The sequence below is a fragment of the Pleurodeles waltl genome, chromosome 10 (genome assembly GCF_031143425.1).
Source record: "Pleurodeles waltl isolate 20211129_DDA chromosome 10, aPleWal1.hap1.20221129, whole genome shotgun sequence".
Lineage (NCBI taxonomy): Eukaryota > Metazoa > Chordata > Amphibia > Caudata > Salamandridae > Pleurodeles > Pleurodeles waltl.
The window spans coordinates 147,530,754-147,544,563 of record NC_090449.1 but is presented as its reverse complement, the minus strand read 5'-3'; the positions used below and the strand labels follow the sequence as shown (position 1 = coordinate 147,544,563).

The window sequence follows — 13,810 nt, the reverse complement described above, 5'->3', positions numbered from 1 at the left end:
GTCCAGGGAGCTGCTACGCTGTTCTCTGCTATGCCTATCCCTACTGAGGCTATAATGCTTTTAAGATTTATTGAATCGGACATGAACTCATACAGTCGTATCGTTTAAGCATTCAAAAAATATGTTGACGAAAAGTCTGTCATGTTTACTTTTTTAGGTATCTGGGCAATAAAGTGCTCTGGATACATTAGGTGAGATTAGAGCTAGGAAGTAAGCTGGTTGTTATTCGATTCAAGGTGCGTAGAAATTACTTACATCCCAAATTTCTACACACGTTTTGTTTTTCGGTTTTGAAGAAACCTTCTACCCTTCTCTGTGACAAATTGTCAATGTGGGATAAGTAGTCTCGAAAGAACAGTTGCTGTGGCGACCAGCAAAGATTTGTGTTAAATTTGGGATGTAAAAGATTTTGGAGGTTTTTTTTTTTTTTTTGAGCTTTTGACATGCCTGTGCATTTGACACAAGTTTCACTCTTGCATGTCACGCAGACTTCCAGTGCTCACAGGCTTTTGGGCCACATTGCATGCTGGTGAAAGCTCTTTCCATTTTCAGCTGGCGTAGGGACTACCACCAGGGAAAAGAAACCATAGCAGCCTTCCCGCCAGGAGCTTGGGCACCCATAATAGGAGCAGGGATGACCTTGTGTGCTGACAGTGAACTCTGTGGCGAATGTTAACGGCTTATTCAGAAATAAGTTAAAACTCGGGCCTCCTTGCTCGGTAGTTTGGGATGGACTGGTCCCATAAGGAGCAGGGTGGCCACTCATTTGCATAAGGGTAGGCACAGCAGCCAGTTGTCTACCAACACTGAAGAAGGCAACCACGGAGGATAAGCTTTAACATTTACGGGCAATCAAAAACACAATTTTCCGAGCAATTAACAGAGCAGTCTTCTATGCCGTTGAAACTGACAATGCGTCCTACTTATTAGTTGTATAGAGACTGTTGTGAGATTATACAAACATGAATCGCAGCAGCCTTGAAGTGGGCGCTGTGCTGATAAAAGAAAGGCAAGAAGCCACCATGCTTAAACATGAAGCGCTTTGGCCGTGAAGCGGGCGCCCTCTGATTAAGGGGAACATTTGGAAGTATTACTTACCAAAATAAGCCTTTTTAACTCCGGGTTGTAAGCGCTATATAAATGCAATTTATTTAAAATTTAAACACTGGGTGCTCAAGAAAACAAAAGGGAGGAAGGGGTTAAGGGTGGGTACATGGTGGGAGGGTGACTCAATGAGGGAAACAGAGATACAACTCTAAAAAAAAGCTAATTGTCTTGGATAGAGGATGTGGCATAACATTTAAAGCTGCCGGGTTCAAGTCTTGGCGTTGTCTCTTCCTGTGCATTTCAAAAGAACTAGAACACTTAAGATTCAATCCAGGGAGCAGTTAATAGGAAAGGTATATAAACATGTAACGTGGTGCTGAGCTGCGTGGGCTCCAAAAGGATATCGGGAATTAAAGTTTATTTACATACGCATACACAGCAACATTCTGGTTGACAAATGGCGTGCCTAACTGAACCATTGCGGATACAGGGCAGAACACGAACAGGAAACTAACAAAACAATCCAAGGCAAAAGAAAAGTAGTGAACTTTCATCAACGGTCTTTCACCAGAGCAAGAAATAAAAAGGCAGAAATAGGAGAAGTAAGAAATAAAATAGGAAAACGGCCTCAAAAGTAGAGGTGAAAAAGAACCTGTATGAATGCGATAGAGACAGGAGTGTAGGATGGTGGAAGAAAGAGGCATGGGTTAGAATCATGACTGGGCAGTTTAGTGTTCATCAACCGGGTATATGTTGCTATTATAAAATACTGTACTGAGTGTTCCATGCAGTGTGTGTCTGTATTTAGCATTTGCTGGGAAACGTTTTGGTTTATAGCAGGACTGGCATGCAGCCTTGCTGGAGCTATGTTATGTTAATGTACAATCACCATTACACTCCATGCTGTGCACTTTTACCACAACACTTGCAATAATCCACAAAGACAATGTTAGTCAAAAATTAGAATCACCCACCGCCTTGGAAATGAGTGTGAATGTAGTGCCTGCTTAATTCAGGAACACATTGCTTTCTCTGTAAAAATAATGCAGAAATGCATATTTGGTCATTTAATACCACGTTTTAAAGGACTATAATTCGTCAATGCACAAATTGGTATACAATAACTGACTGTTAAAAATAGAAGGGTCACAAATTAACGCAGGGCTTCAAGTGGGCAATAGTTATTAAAATTATGTTGCATATAAAACAAAACATTCAGCCAACACAAAATAACAGTATATAAAAACTAACCAAACTTGGGTAAGTGCATCTAAAATCAGAAAGACTTCAATATGCGTTACAAAAACACAGGCACATTAGTAGTACCAATAGAAAGGAAAGTGAACCTCTTGTGTGTTCCATGATTCAACAGTGACCTGTAGTGGTTACAATTCAGCAAGAAACACTATGGGCCTGATTACAGCTTTGGAGGATGGTGTTAATCTGTCCCAAATGTGACGGATATCCTGCCCACCATATTACGAGTTCCATAGGATATAATGGACTCGTAATACGGTAGGTGGTATATCCGTCACACTTGGGATGGATGAACACCGTCCTCCAAAGTTGTAATCAGGCCCTATTCACACAGCATGTTGCTGTAATTTAATACCACTAAAGTACCTGAAATAGAATAGAAGTACGGTGACCACAACAAATAACTTTATTTAGAAACTGGAACTTGTTAAAAATGCTTACTTGTGGCTGTATCTAATAGATATCGTCAACCCTAACTGCAAGTAAAAAGAAGCATCTTTCCGATCACTCAAGGCTATACAGTATAAAATGTACCAAAATGCCAAACAAAAACGCAGTTTGACGTGGGTGACGCCTAGAACGTCTTCAGTGATTATTGACATTGTAGGATAGTATGCATTTGACTTTCTAATATAAAAAAAGGACAATGGGCCTTATTACGATAACTTCTGACATGGAGGTTTATGAAATAGTGGCTACCTCCCTGCTGGGCCCATTTAGAGTGTCCCTCTAGGTCAGCAGGTGGAAACCTTGGTTTCTGTCCACTGGCCTAGTGGGAAACAGCCTAAAGCATTGCCTCCGGCTCATAATCGAGCCAGAGGCAATGCTGTAGAATGCAGGGTGCACCAACACCCTCGCAGTGTTCACTGTCTGCAAAGCAAATTGCATGGGCAGTGCAGGGGCCCCCCCTGAGTCCCCTGTATTGTTTCTCCACTAGCCTTTTCATGGCGATGCTGCACGTCCCACAGCAGCACGACTGCCGTGGTCAAAACATGACGCTCAGACCACCGCATTGGCGACAGTCCGACAGCCATCCGCCAGTCGACTTATGATGAGGCCCAATGATACTACAGGTACAGTCCAAACCATGAATATCACTGAAGGAGTGGTACATTCAGGGTTTAACCAGAATTCAAATACAAAACAGAAAACCAGTGCTCCAAAACCGATGATGGAGTTGTCGCTGTGAACACCACGGCTGTCATGGAACACAAAGGGGAGAGACAAAATAAAAGAAGCATTTACAATGCAACGGGTCTCGCGTTTGCTCATGTTAGAGCTGATCGCGTTGTAAACTCCTAACCCGACTTTTCACCTATCGGGCAAAAGTGCATTTATGTACATAACCCAAAAAAGTGAAATTAACTATGTAAAGTGCTCGACTTCTGCCAAGCAAGATCGCGCATGTAAATTAGAGAAAAAGAAGTCCAAGAGCCCGATGGGAAAACAGCGAGCCTCGCATGTTTTCTGTACTTGGTCACTGCGCTCGAGGAGGGCTAGCTACCGGAAAAGGCATGACTTATGCGTGCCTTCGACTAATGAAAGCAAGCAGATTTTATTAGGCAAGCCCACGAACCAATAAAAAACACTGACGTGAAGTTGACAGGGTTCCAAGCCCTTTTCTAAATACTAAAGCGTCTCGCTGCGATACACAAAAGTAGTTCGCCCACGCTGAAGTATATGGCTGATCGTTCAATGATCCATGTAACCGGGTCAGTCTGCAAGGCGGTAACAAAACTGCCCAAAGGCGGGGCAAACGTAAAGCATTTACCCATGACATCAAGGGATTTTTGAAAAGCAAGCCCACAAACGAATGAAAGTGATGGGCGTGGCTAAAAACCCACAATACTTACAGCAGGTCAAATCGCTTGCACGCTCGACCTAAAAAGGAGCAAAGTAGTATCTAATTCTCCCCATTAATACAATCCCTAGCCCCCTATTTTGAGGGCAGCTATAAGCCTCCTCAAAGGAAGGATGAGAAGGGGTGACCCGGAGGAATCTTCCAGGACTACCTATTATTTGTGTCAGGAGGAAAGGAAGATGGAAAATGATGAGCGGATTCAGGACTTTCATTGGGAACAGGGGCAGGGAACAAAATACAATAAAGGCAAGATAGAAGTCCATTCCAGTCTCAGGGTTACCTGTCATGAACAAGGGCGGGAACCACGAAGCATTATTTCAGAAGAGATACCTAAAAAGACAGGCAGAATTCTTGTAAAAGGCATCTGCAAAGAAGATCTAGGTGTGCAACAGCCAAGCTGTCAGTGATATCCACAGATGCAGTTTGGAGGACCGGTCACTGCCTGGGACTCAAGAGAAAAGAAACTTAGAAAGTAAACCTGTCACTTCATGCGTATGTAGACCACACAGTTATTTTGGCTTACATCTTCATTCCTGCATTTAAGAAACCAGATATTTTATTTTGGTTAAATTGAATCAGAACTTGACCCTTCTTTTTAGCAACTTTTGAGGGCATTATGACTGCAGCAAGTAAAAAAATGTTGGGAAAATATTAGTGATAGTTTACTTTCTTTTTTTTTATTGTTATTTTTACTTCATTATTTTTTTTATATATTTAATCTTTGTAATTTATTATGCAAACGGCCGTTTCCAGTGCCAAAAACACGTGTAAAATAAACTCATTCAAAATTCTACAACGATGAAGTTTTGCAAAAACATTACAAAACAAGCATTGATAAAACCAAAAGGATGACAGCCAATGATAGGCCTATTGGCGATGCCAACGGTTGTTTGTTTTGTTTTTCACTGTTGGAGACTTTTAAAATATTTTAATCAAGACTCAAAATGCAAGTCAGAGGTATTGGCTTTGTTAATGCTGGCTTCTTTTGCACAAAGGACTCCATGTGAGTGCATGAGTTTCCTTGCTCCCTCCTCTGCTTTTCTGCTACTACCTTCAACACCCAGTTTGCTTTTTTTTCGCTTCCGTTTTCATTGCTCTCAACTCCGCTTCCTATGCTGCTCCATGTGCTGCTTAGTGTTAAGTAGATATATACATTTTTTATTTTGCTTGTCCTTGAGCTCTCTTCGCTCCCAGATGCTCCCTATACCACTTCTCATCTCCATATGTTTAATATTTTTTTTAATTTTGTTTTTTTCTTACAGGGGCCCAGAAGCTGCAAAATGCTTCCTTTTCTTTGCACTGTTGCATACTTTGTTGTTCAGTTTTTCTTCAATTTTACTATTCTAAATTGGACTTGTTAGATGGTGCCCACTTTCAATATACTATTCTCTCAGCACAAGCATGTGTAAGAGCACACAAACAAATGCATTACGACACAAGCAGGCAGAAGCATCACAATGCACTTTTGCTCTTGGGTGGCTGTCTTGTAATGGTCTACAAACTGCCGTAAGCGGTCTACATGCTCTTCTAGTGTTTAGGTGGGTTACTAAGCTATTACTTTTTCATACTCTACATGACACATGCCATCTACTTCTTTAGTGTGTAAATGTTATTCTTACTATCTGCCTTTAGGCCGTGTGCTGGTGAAAGATTTCTGACTAGGATGGATGAGATTTGCAAACTGCAGAAAATAACAACTTTTAGTAGCAATCACTGACATTTTTCAGATGTAGACCATTACCCATAGACTTTTAATAGGCTTTCGTCCTGGAGTCCAGGAATTCTGCTTGAATCAGAATTGTGAGTCTTTTATTTATTTTGACTTTTTTCCATTTATAATGAAACAACAACAGTACATGTACATCATACTGACACAGCTGCATATTGCCATTCGAACCGTATCATACAGATCCTTTCTTCCCCACCCTCTTTCCCTCTATATAATCATAGTTTCCCCCGTGTGGGTATCTGTTACAGAGACCAGTCATGTCCAGAACCTCTTTATGTATGCAATCCCGCCCCCTCCTGATCCTCTCATTCTCTGTCCCCTTACAGGGCACCTGAGGGCCTCTTTCTGTCATCCCAACAACTAATCTATATCTCCGGGATCCCAGATTCCCCAGGTTTCCTCAACGGTTTTCTCACAGCCCGTACCCTTGTATACCTCTCGCTCTAGGATTTTACAACGTTCCATCCCCTCTTACCATTATTTGAACAATGGGGGTTTCTTGCATCCTCATTTCGAGGAAATGTCTAGTTTTGCCACCATAAATCCTAGATTCTCCAGAATCTTCTGGTATCTCGTAAGATCGGAGAGTCCCCATATGTGCAACAGAACCGCTCGAGGCATTAGCTCAGTGACAGCCCCATCTGCTCCCTCCAGGGGTTTTGTTACTTGTTCCCAAAATTGAAGTATCTCAGTGCAGTGCCACCAGATATAAATAAAAGTACCTTCCGCCGCACGTCCAGAGGCACAGAGCATCTCCTGGCCTCCCAATTTTGTACATCAATGTTCTGGTGTGGTATGTCCTATGTAGGAGTTTTAGCTGGATTAGCCGATAGCTGACCTTAATGGCCACCTATGTTGGGAAGCATAATGTCTCCTGCCAGTCGTCGTCGATTTCCTCCAATATACTCTTCCTATCTGTCTTAAAGGTGCGACGGTGTTCCCTGGATATTCTACATTATTGTGCCATATGTCAGGGATACCAATGTGTGTTGAACTCTCCCATCCAGCAGCTTTCTCTGTAACAGGGAGTACTCCAGAGTCTCCTCTTCTTTATCTTTACTCTTGGTGAATGCATGTCTTAACTGTCTGTACTTCAGCCATTGCATGGTCGGCATCTGGTGTTCCCCTTGAATGTGAGCAAATGGGACCACCCCATTAGTGTCCCACATGTCTGCCAGTGTGGGTATGCCTATCTTATCCCAGCCCAGGAAGCCCTTCAAAGCGTCCACTTGTTGCAGCCTTGTGCCTTCCCAGAGTGGCCTACGGGGTATTAGTCTTGTGTCCCATTTCATGTCCCTAAGCAGACCGCGCCACACCACTGGCACTGTGTCAGTTGCCGGATATGCCCGCGTGCTCAGTTTGTCTCCATATAACATGTGCATGCAACTCTGGTCTCCAGTTCCCCATCCGTCTACCTGAAAGGCAGGTCCTCCCTGTCTGCATATTCCCAGTCATTCACTAGGCTGACATGCGCAGCCTTGTAGTATTTCTTAACGTTGGGGAGAGCAGCTATGCCTCCTTCAAATTTGGAGCCTTGTAGTGTCCGCATCATTATGCGGGCTGTCCCCCTGACCAAAGTGGCCTCCTCATCAGGGCTTCCACACGGGCAAAGAATGTCTTCAGTAGTGCATAAGGACTGTTTTGCAAAACATACAACAACCAGGGGAGGGCAGTCATTTTGAACATGCCTGACTTACCTAACAGGGACAAGGGCAGTGTACACCTGTGTTTTACATCCCTTTCCAGGATGTAAAATACCCCTGAAAGTTGCGGTTTGCCTAAATGTATGATGCTGCATCCCTAGTAATCCAGGCGCCCAAATACTTGAACCTGTGGGGTTCCACTCGGAAGGGCAGCGGAGTGCTCTGCCTTCAGCCCCCGGGATTGTGCGTTTTGAAGTAAAACCCAGTCCTTCCTGTCTCAAACAGTTTTCACCTGTAAAAGGCAGGCACAAATTATCCAAGGAAAAGTCGTTGAAAAGAGGGAACACACGTATGAAATTGCTGACAAAACTCCAGTTCCTGAAGATAGTCCTTATTCAGATGTTACAAACTCATGATGGTAATATTATACCTGGAAATTACCATACCTTGCAATAGTGATCCGCTTAAGTATTTGACCAAGCCAAATTCAACCATTAATTAAAAGCCAACATAAAAAAATGAAGTTGTCATCATTGCAGAGAAGGCCTGTACTGAAATGCATCCCCATGTTAGTATGGACCTTTAGTTTGACGTCTATTTATAGTTTTTCTTCAGTTTATATTCATTTAAGGGACATACCACCAAGAAATCAAGCACATTCAAAATAGTCTTATCTTTGGTTTGCCCAATATTGTGGGGGTAGGTCCAAGTCAACTGATAGTTTTATAGTAGTGACCAAAAGACTTTGGTCTCATGGGAAATTAAGTTCAAGCCAGTGGTGAAAATATACATTATTTCTCTTTTTCAAACTGCCTGAATACTCCTTTTTCTGTTAGATCGTATGGTTGAAGGGAGTAGACCCATTTTTAGGTCGAGCATTGCAGCGAGCAAACTCTGCTTTTCCGACGTGTTGGTATGCATTGGACTTTTAACAACGTCCACCTCACACCCATCACTACAACTGTTTCGTGGGCTCGCCCTTCAAAAATCTTTTGATGACATTGGTAAATGGTTTACGTTTGTCTGTCCTTTGGGAGGTTTTGGTACCGCCTTGGCCATCGCCCCTGTTACATGGGTAATTGCACTTTTGCCGATAAGTTTGACTGCAAGTGAACTTCTTTTTCTGTTTGTGTGTCTCTTCACGCTGATGCTCATGGCGTCCATGGTGCTGTGAATCGGCTCGCTTATGTGAAACTGTTTTACTTTTCATTTTCAATTTATGTGGTTAGGCGTTTACGGCGCTCATAGCTCTAACTCGAGCAAATGGGGGACCCATTGTATTGCAAATGCTTGTTGTATAATTCCCTTCAGTTGCCTTTGAGTAAAAATAAAGACTGAAGTATTTTTGTAGGACTTGGAATCGTTTTTTTTTTTTTTCCTTAAACTATCCTACAAGTTTTATGGAGGATAAGTTTGCAAATATGTTCTGCACATTTGTTGTTGAGCTTTTCTATTGCAAAAGCACACTACGGCTGTAGGAAGGAAACCTTGCAGGTTTATTGCTTTGTAAGTATATCACATCACAATAAATGAGTGAGGTTGGACTCAGTCAATAAATACACTTGCTTACAGAGTTAGGAAGAGCTGGTTGGAGAGCATGAGGGAAGATGACCCTCCAATCAGTCTACATCATTCCATCCTAATAGAGTCCTTTCATTTGAAGTTATAAAGAACCTTGCCCGAATGTTATATCAGTTTATATCTTTCATAACGACTAGGACGTGCCTAAAGCTCTAAATACAGGCTGTGAAGTAGTCTTGTACAACGAGTAGCTTGTGAGCTACTGGTAGCACTCCAGCTTCAAGTTAGTAGTTCTACTGTGTACAGCTCAACCTACTAAATTAGCACCTTTTGCTTGGTTATATGAACATATAGCTATAAAAAAAACGAGCAACGTCTTCATGAAGAACATTTGTGTGCTTTCAGAAGTCATCAGCTGATGTTTGGAGAAAAATGGCTAAATGTAAACAATATTTAAAAGCAGATATTGGAGAGAAAAATTCTGAGACAATATGCAGACATTACTCATATTATTATCTTGGTGTCAATGGTATTGTAGGTTACCTTGGTGTCAGTGGGATTGCAGGTATGGCCTTTATGTATTATCCCCGTTAAAGCTTTTTTTTACGTTACTGCTGCAGACCTGCCTGATGCACTCAAGTGATCATCACTGTTGGTAATCTTGAATAGGGTGGCCACTAATGTAACTTTGCCTAATGTGGTCATGACTACAACATTATTAATAGCCGGGATAACTTTCATTGAACATAAGTAGCCCTTATTCTAAAATCATGTTGGAGACCCCTTCTCTAAGACTTCACATGATACAACACTTTTAGAATATTGTCATGCTTTAATTCGGAAGCTGTACTAGGGTTTCTGTGTTCTTCTGTCTCCATGCCAGATTCTTACTGCTAGACCAGAATCTCCTCTTGTTGTTTTGGAAGATAACCGTATCCATTTCCTCAACAACTTTATTTTAACAGTTTACGATATTGAAGCCTTTCCGGACTGTGGGATTTGATTCAGTTGTCTTACCAGAAGCCATTGTCTTAATTATGTCTTTAAGAAAAGGTAAACTGTTCATTGACAAATACGTGATATCAGTGTGCCTTTTTTTTCAATTTATTGTTGCCTTTTCAGTTAAGGGGAATAAATCAATTTCTACCCCATACCGTGTATGCATTAATAATTAATTGGATGTTCTCAGATTGAAAATCACAGCATCTTCGTAAACTTTGGTTTGCCGAGTACTTCTGAGAGAAGGACGGGAAATGTGTAGGCTTTCCACATGTTGAAAGTGTCTTTCTGTCTCCTCCATTTTCAGCTCAGTAGCAAGAACTCTAAACATAAAAACGAGAACTCCAGCTATAACCCCTCTGGACAACTCCCGTACGCTTAGGTTAGTTGCATGGGCTTGGTCTTGATTGAGTACTTAGTTTAATTATAACTAAATCAGTGGTTATGTATTTGCTTACCCTAATAGTGTGACGTTTCTTACCAGCTCCCATTACTGGTCCCACCTTTTCAACATGGATTGCAAACATTTGACTTTATTTTACGAATGCTATCCAGTCTGAAAATGTAGGCTGCTAGTCTGAATTGTTTGTGCAGTCGTTCTCTCCTTTTGGAGAGATGTGGTCAAAACAGCACCCATGTATATAATTCAGAAGGAAAATCCAGGGCGTGAGCCCTAATGCCAGTCCCTTGTTTCCTAGTGTCAGATCGGTCTGGGGATATGTATAGTTGCCAAACAGAAGAGTTCAACTCACCAGATTCCCTACCTTTTGCTCCACTTCTCTGATGTATTTTTACGCGTCCCTCTTTAACCCTTCTTTAACAACAATCTTAATTATGGCAACATTTTCTAGCACTAAAAAAACTTTTTTCTAAGCTAGCTTTCAGCCCTGGTGTTCTGCATTCACAGCTCGGATTTCAGCTTTGTTCTCTATAACTGCGATTGCGCCTGCCTTGCACACAGCATGAAGGTGTTTTACCTCACCGGTTCTGTTTTGCCTACCGCAATGTTTGTTTTTTGTTGTTTAGAAAATAAAATACCTTTTGTACATTTGATTTGTAAACCGTTTTGCTTTTTAATTGTAGTCCTTGTGAAAGTTGTTGAAATTACAGTACTTAAAACTGAATTCTGAAATCATTTTATCTATAGGGGTGTATGACGGAATCCCTAATGCCATTACAACCAGTGACTTTATAACACAAGCGATATAGCGAAAATGCCTTTCAAATGAAAGGCTTTTACAGCGAACATTTATTAAACGATTCTGCCTTTACAACGAAAGCCTTTACCACTGAAATGTAGGTATTTAACAAGTAAGTATAAACCCTTTTTACACACAGATATACACACACACACATATATATATATGTATAGTTCATTTTTACCTGTAATATACTTCCATTTTTGTGGAAAAGCTTCTGTGGTAAAAGTATATATTTATATGTATTTATTTCTCAACAATATATATATATCACTGAAAAAAAACAAAGGTTACAGGGACGTTATAGTTGGGTTCTGAATTCACTTCTACAAAACCATAGAAATTCAGCAGTTAGAGTTCTTTCAAGTAACTAAAACTTGCGTCTTTGCCATGCACAGTTATCTCTTCAATAAGTTTATTGCAAATGTTGCAGTGAGAGTATGAAAGATGGCATAGAATATGTCATCAGTGACAATATGTGGAGTAATTCGCTGTGCATGGCGAAGGCACGAGTTACCCAACCTTGTTGTCCGCAAGGGCTGTCTTGCAGCCAGTCCCTGCGGCTAATCTCCCTAACCACCCAACTCGATCTTGGGCATGGCCCTTTGCGCATACGTGGCGGAAGTTAACCACAGCCTTTCTGGGTGTCAAAATAAGCGGAGAGGCGGTATCTGGGTGTAAGAGTGGCTGTCAGTGTCTCTCGGTGTGAGAGTGCATACATCAGTGTTTTAGTGGGTACGTCAGTATGTGTGCGGGTCTGTGAGTGGGTGCCTCGGGTGTCAATGGGTCTGTGAGTGGGTGTGTGAGTGCGTAACTGAGTGGGTGCATGAGGGTCTGACTGGGGCTGTGAGTGTATGAGTGTATGAGTGAGTGAATGTGAGTGGGTACATGAGTGTCAGTGCGTCTGTGAGTGGGTGCATAAGTGTCTGGGTCTGTGAGTGGTTGCACAAGTATCTGTGTGAGTGGGAGAATTGATTGAAAGAGACAGAGGGAGAGCAAGAAAGTGAGAGGGAGAGTTTTTTTAGGCTTTGATGTTTGATATACTTAGAATGAGTTATTTGTCTCCAATGACAAATAAAGAAATGTATAAAAAAAAAACCCAAATTTTTATTTTTATGAAACAAAAATGGAAATAAGTCCCGCTGAACCCCACCCCCGTAGCTCAGTGTGAAGGCCCGTGACCCTCACACTGAGCTATGAGGGTTTATTTTTATTTTTATTTTTTTGGCCTTGATGGGCTTTCAGGGACCACGAGAAAGCCCTCGAGGGCTCCCCCGCGATCCCTATATATTTTTTAATTATTTAAAATAATAAAAATAAATGATCAAAAGCCCTTTACGGGGTACATGGCACTGCAGGAGAGGCCTTAAGATTGCAAACAGCTGTGTCCCGGGGGGTGGGCAACCCGGGACATAGCAAGAGCCAGGCCTTGGGGTGGCGGTCCCCAAGGCCATGAGAGGCTCCTCAAGGGGGGCCACATGGTCCCCACCAATGTTTACAGTTCCCCGGGGGTGGTGATCCCTAGAGCTTACACTTTGCCTCTGGGGTGGTGGTCTGCGGCAGGGGGGCACATGCTCCCCTCCTGTGTATACTTTTATCAATGCCCCCGGGGTGGTGGTCCCCAGGGCGTGGTGGTTGGCGGGCCCCCTTCACATGTTATAAATAAGAAAAACCCGAACGGGAGCACCCTGCTCACACTCCAGCATACATTCAGCCCCAGTGCATCATGGTAAATGCAGTACAAGTTCGTTTTTTGTCAATAAAGTAAACAAAAGTTTTTCACTTTAGTAGGTGCAACAAGTGCTGTAAACTTTAGACACGTGTTTCTGGGTAATCCCTTCATCAGCATAGAGCAGCTTTGTCTGTGGGGCTGCTGGAAGGGGGTGTATCTGGGGGTGAGAGTGGCTGTGAGAGCATCTGTCTGGGTATGAGAGTGGGTGCATCAATGTCTTAGTGGGTGTGTCAGTGTCTGAGTGGGTCTGTGACTGGGTGCTTGAGAGTTTCTGTGGGTCTGTGACTGGGTGTATGAGTGTGAGTGAGTCTGTGACTGGGTTTGTGAGTGGGTCTGTGAGGGTGTGAGTGGGACTGTGAGTGTGTGCACAAGGGTCTGAGTGGGTCTGTAAGTGGGTGCTTAAGGGTCTGAGTGGGTGTGTGAGTGGGAGAAAGATAGAAGAAGAGAAAATGAGAGAGAGATGGTGACTTTTTTAGGCTTTGGTGAATGATATACCTAAAACGAGATATTTCTGGACAAATTGAAAAGAAAAATGTATTTGTCAATTTAAAGAGTGAGATTAACTTCAGTATGAACCTTGAATTTTTAAAGTTTAAAATAAGGAAATGACCGCAGACACTCCTCGACTAGACCCTCAACTCTCAGTATGAGGGCCTGTGACTTTAACCATTATGCCACAGGACCCTCCAGTGTTGCAGTCATTGCATTGAGTGATCATTGTAATGAGTGTCTCCTTCCCTCCCTCCCTGGAATGGAAGAGACAGAGAGAGTGACAGGACCGTGGAGAGACCCTCAAGCTCCGTGGTCCTAGACTCTACCCAT

The 13,810-nt window shown here is 42.4% G+C and overlaps 1 protein-coding gene across 4 annotated transcripts in view; it reads left to right on the top strand.

The window, feature by feature from the left end:
- The window catches only part of DHRS7B (dehydrogenase/reductase 7B), a 152,349-nt gene that overhangs the window by 14,341 nt on the left and 124,198 nt on the right, over positions 1 to 13,810 (top strand). Inside the window, exon 2 of one of the 4 annotated variants that reach the window (XM_069210043.1) lies at positions 11,205 to 11,368. The exons of 2 other annotated variants lie outside the window; for them this stretch is intronic. Coding sequence is in view for 1 of the 2 variants with exons in the window: in XM_069210040.1 (XP_069066141.1) it covers positions 11,283 to 11,353 (71 nt within the window). In the remaining variant the exon portion in view is untranslated. The remainder of the gene's footprint in view (positions 1 to 11,204; positions 11,369 to 13,810) is intronic. One more of the 4 variants, XM_069210040.1, reaches the window with a different exon arrangement.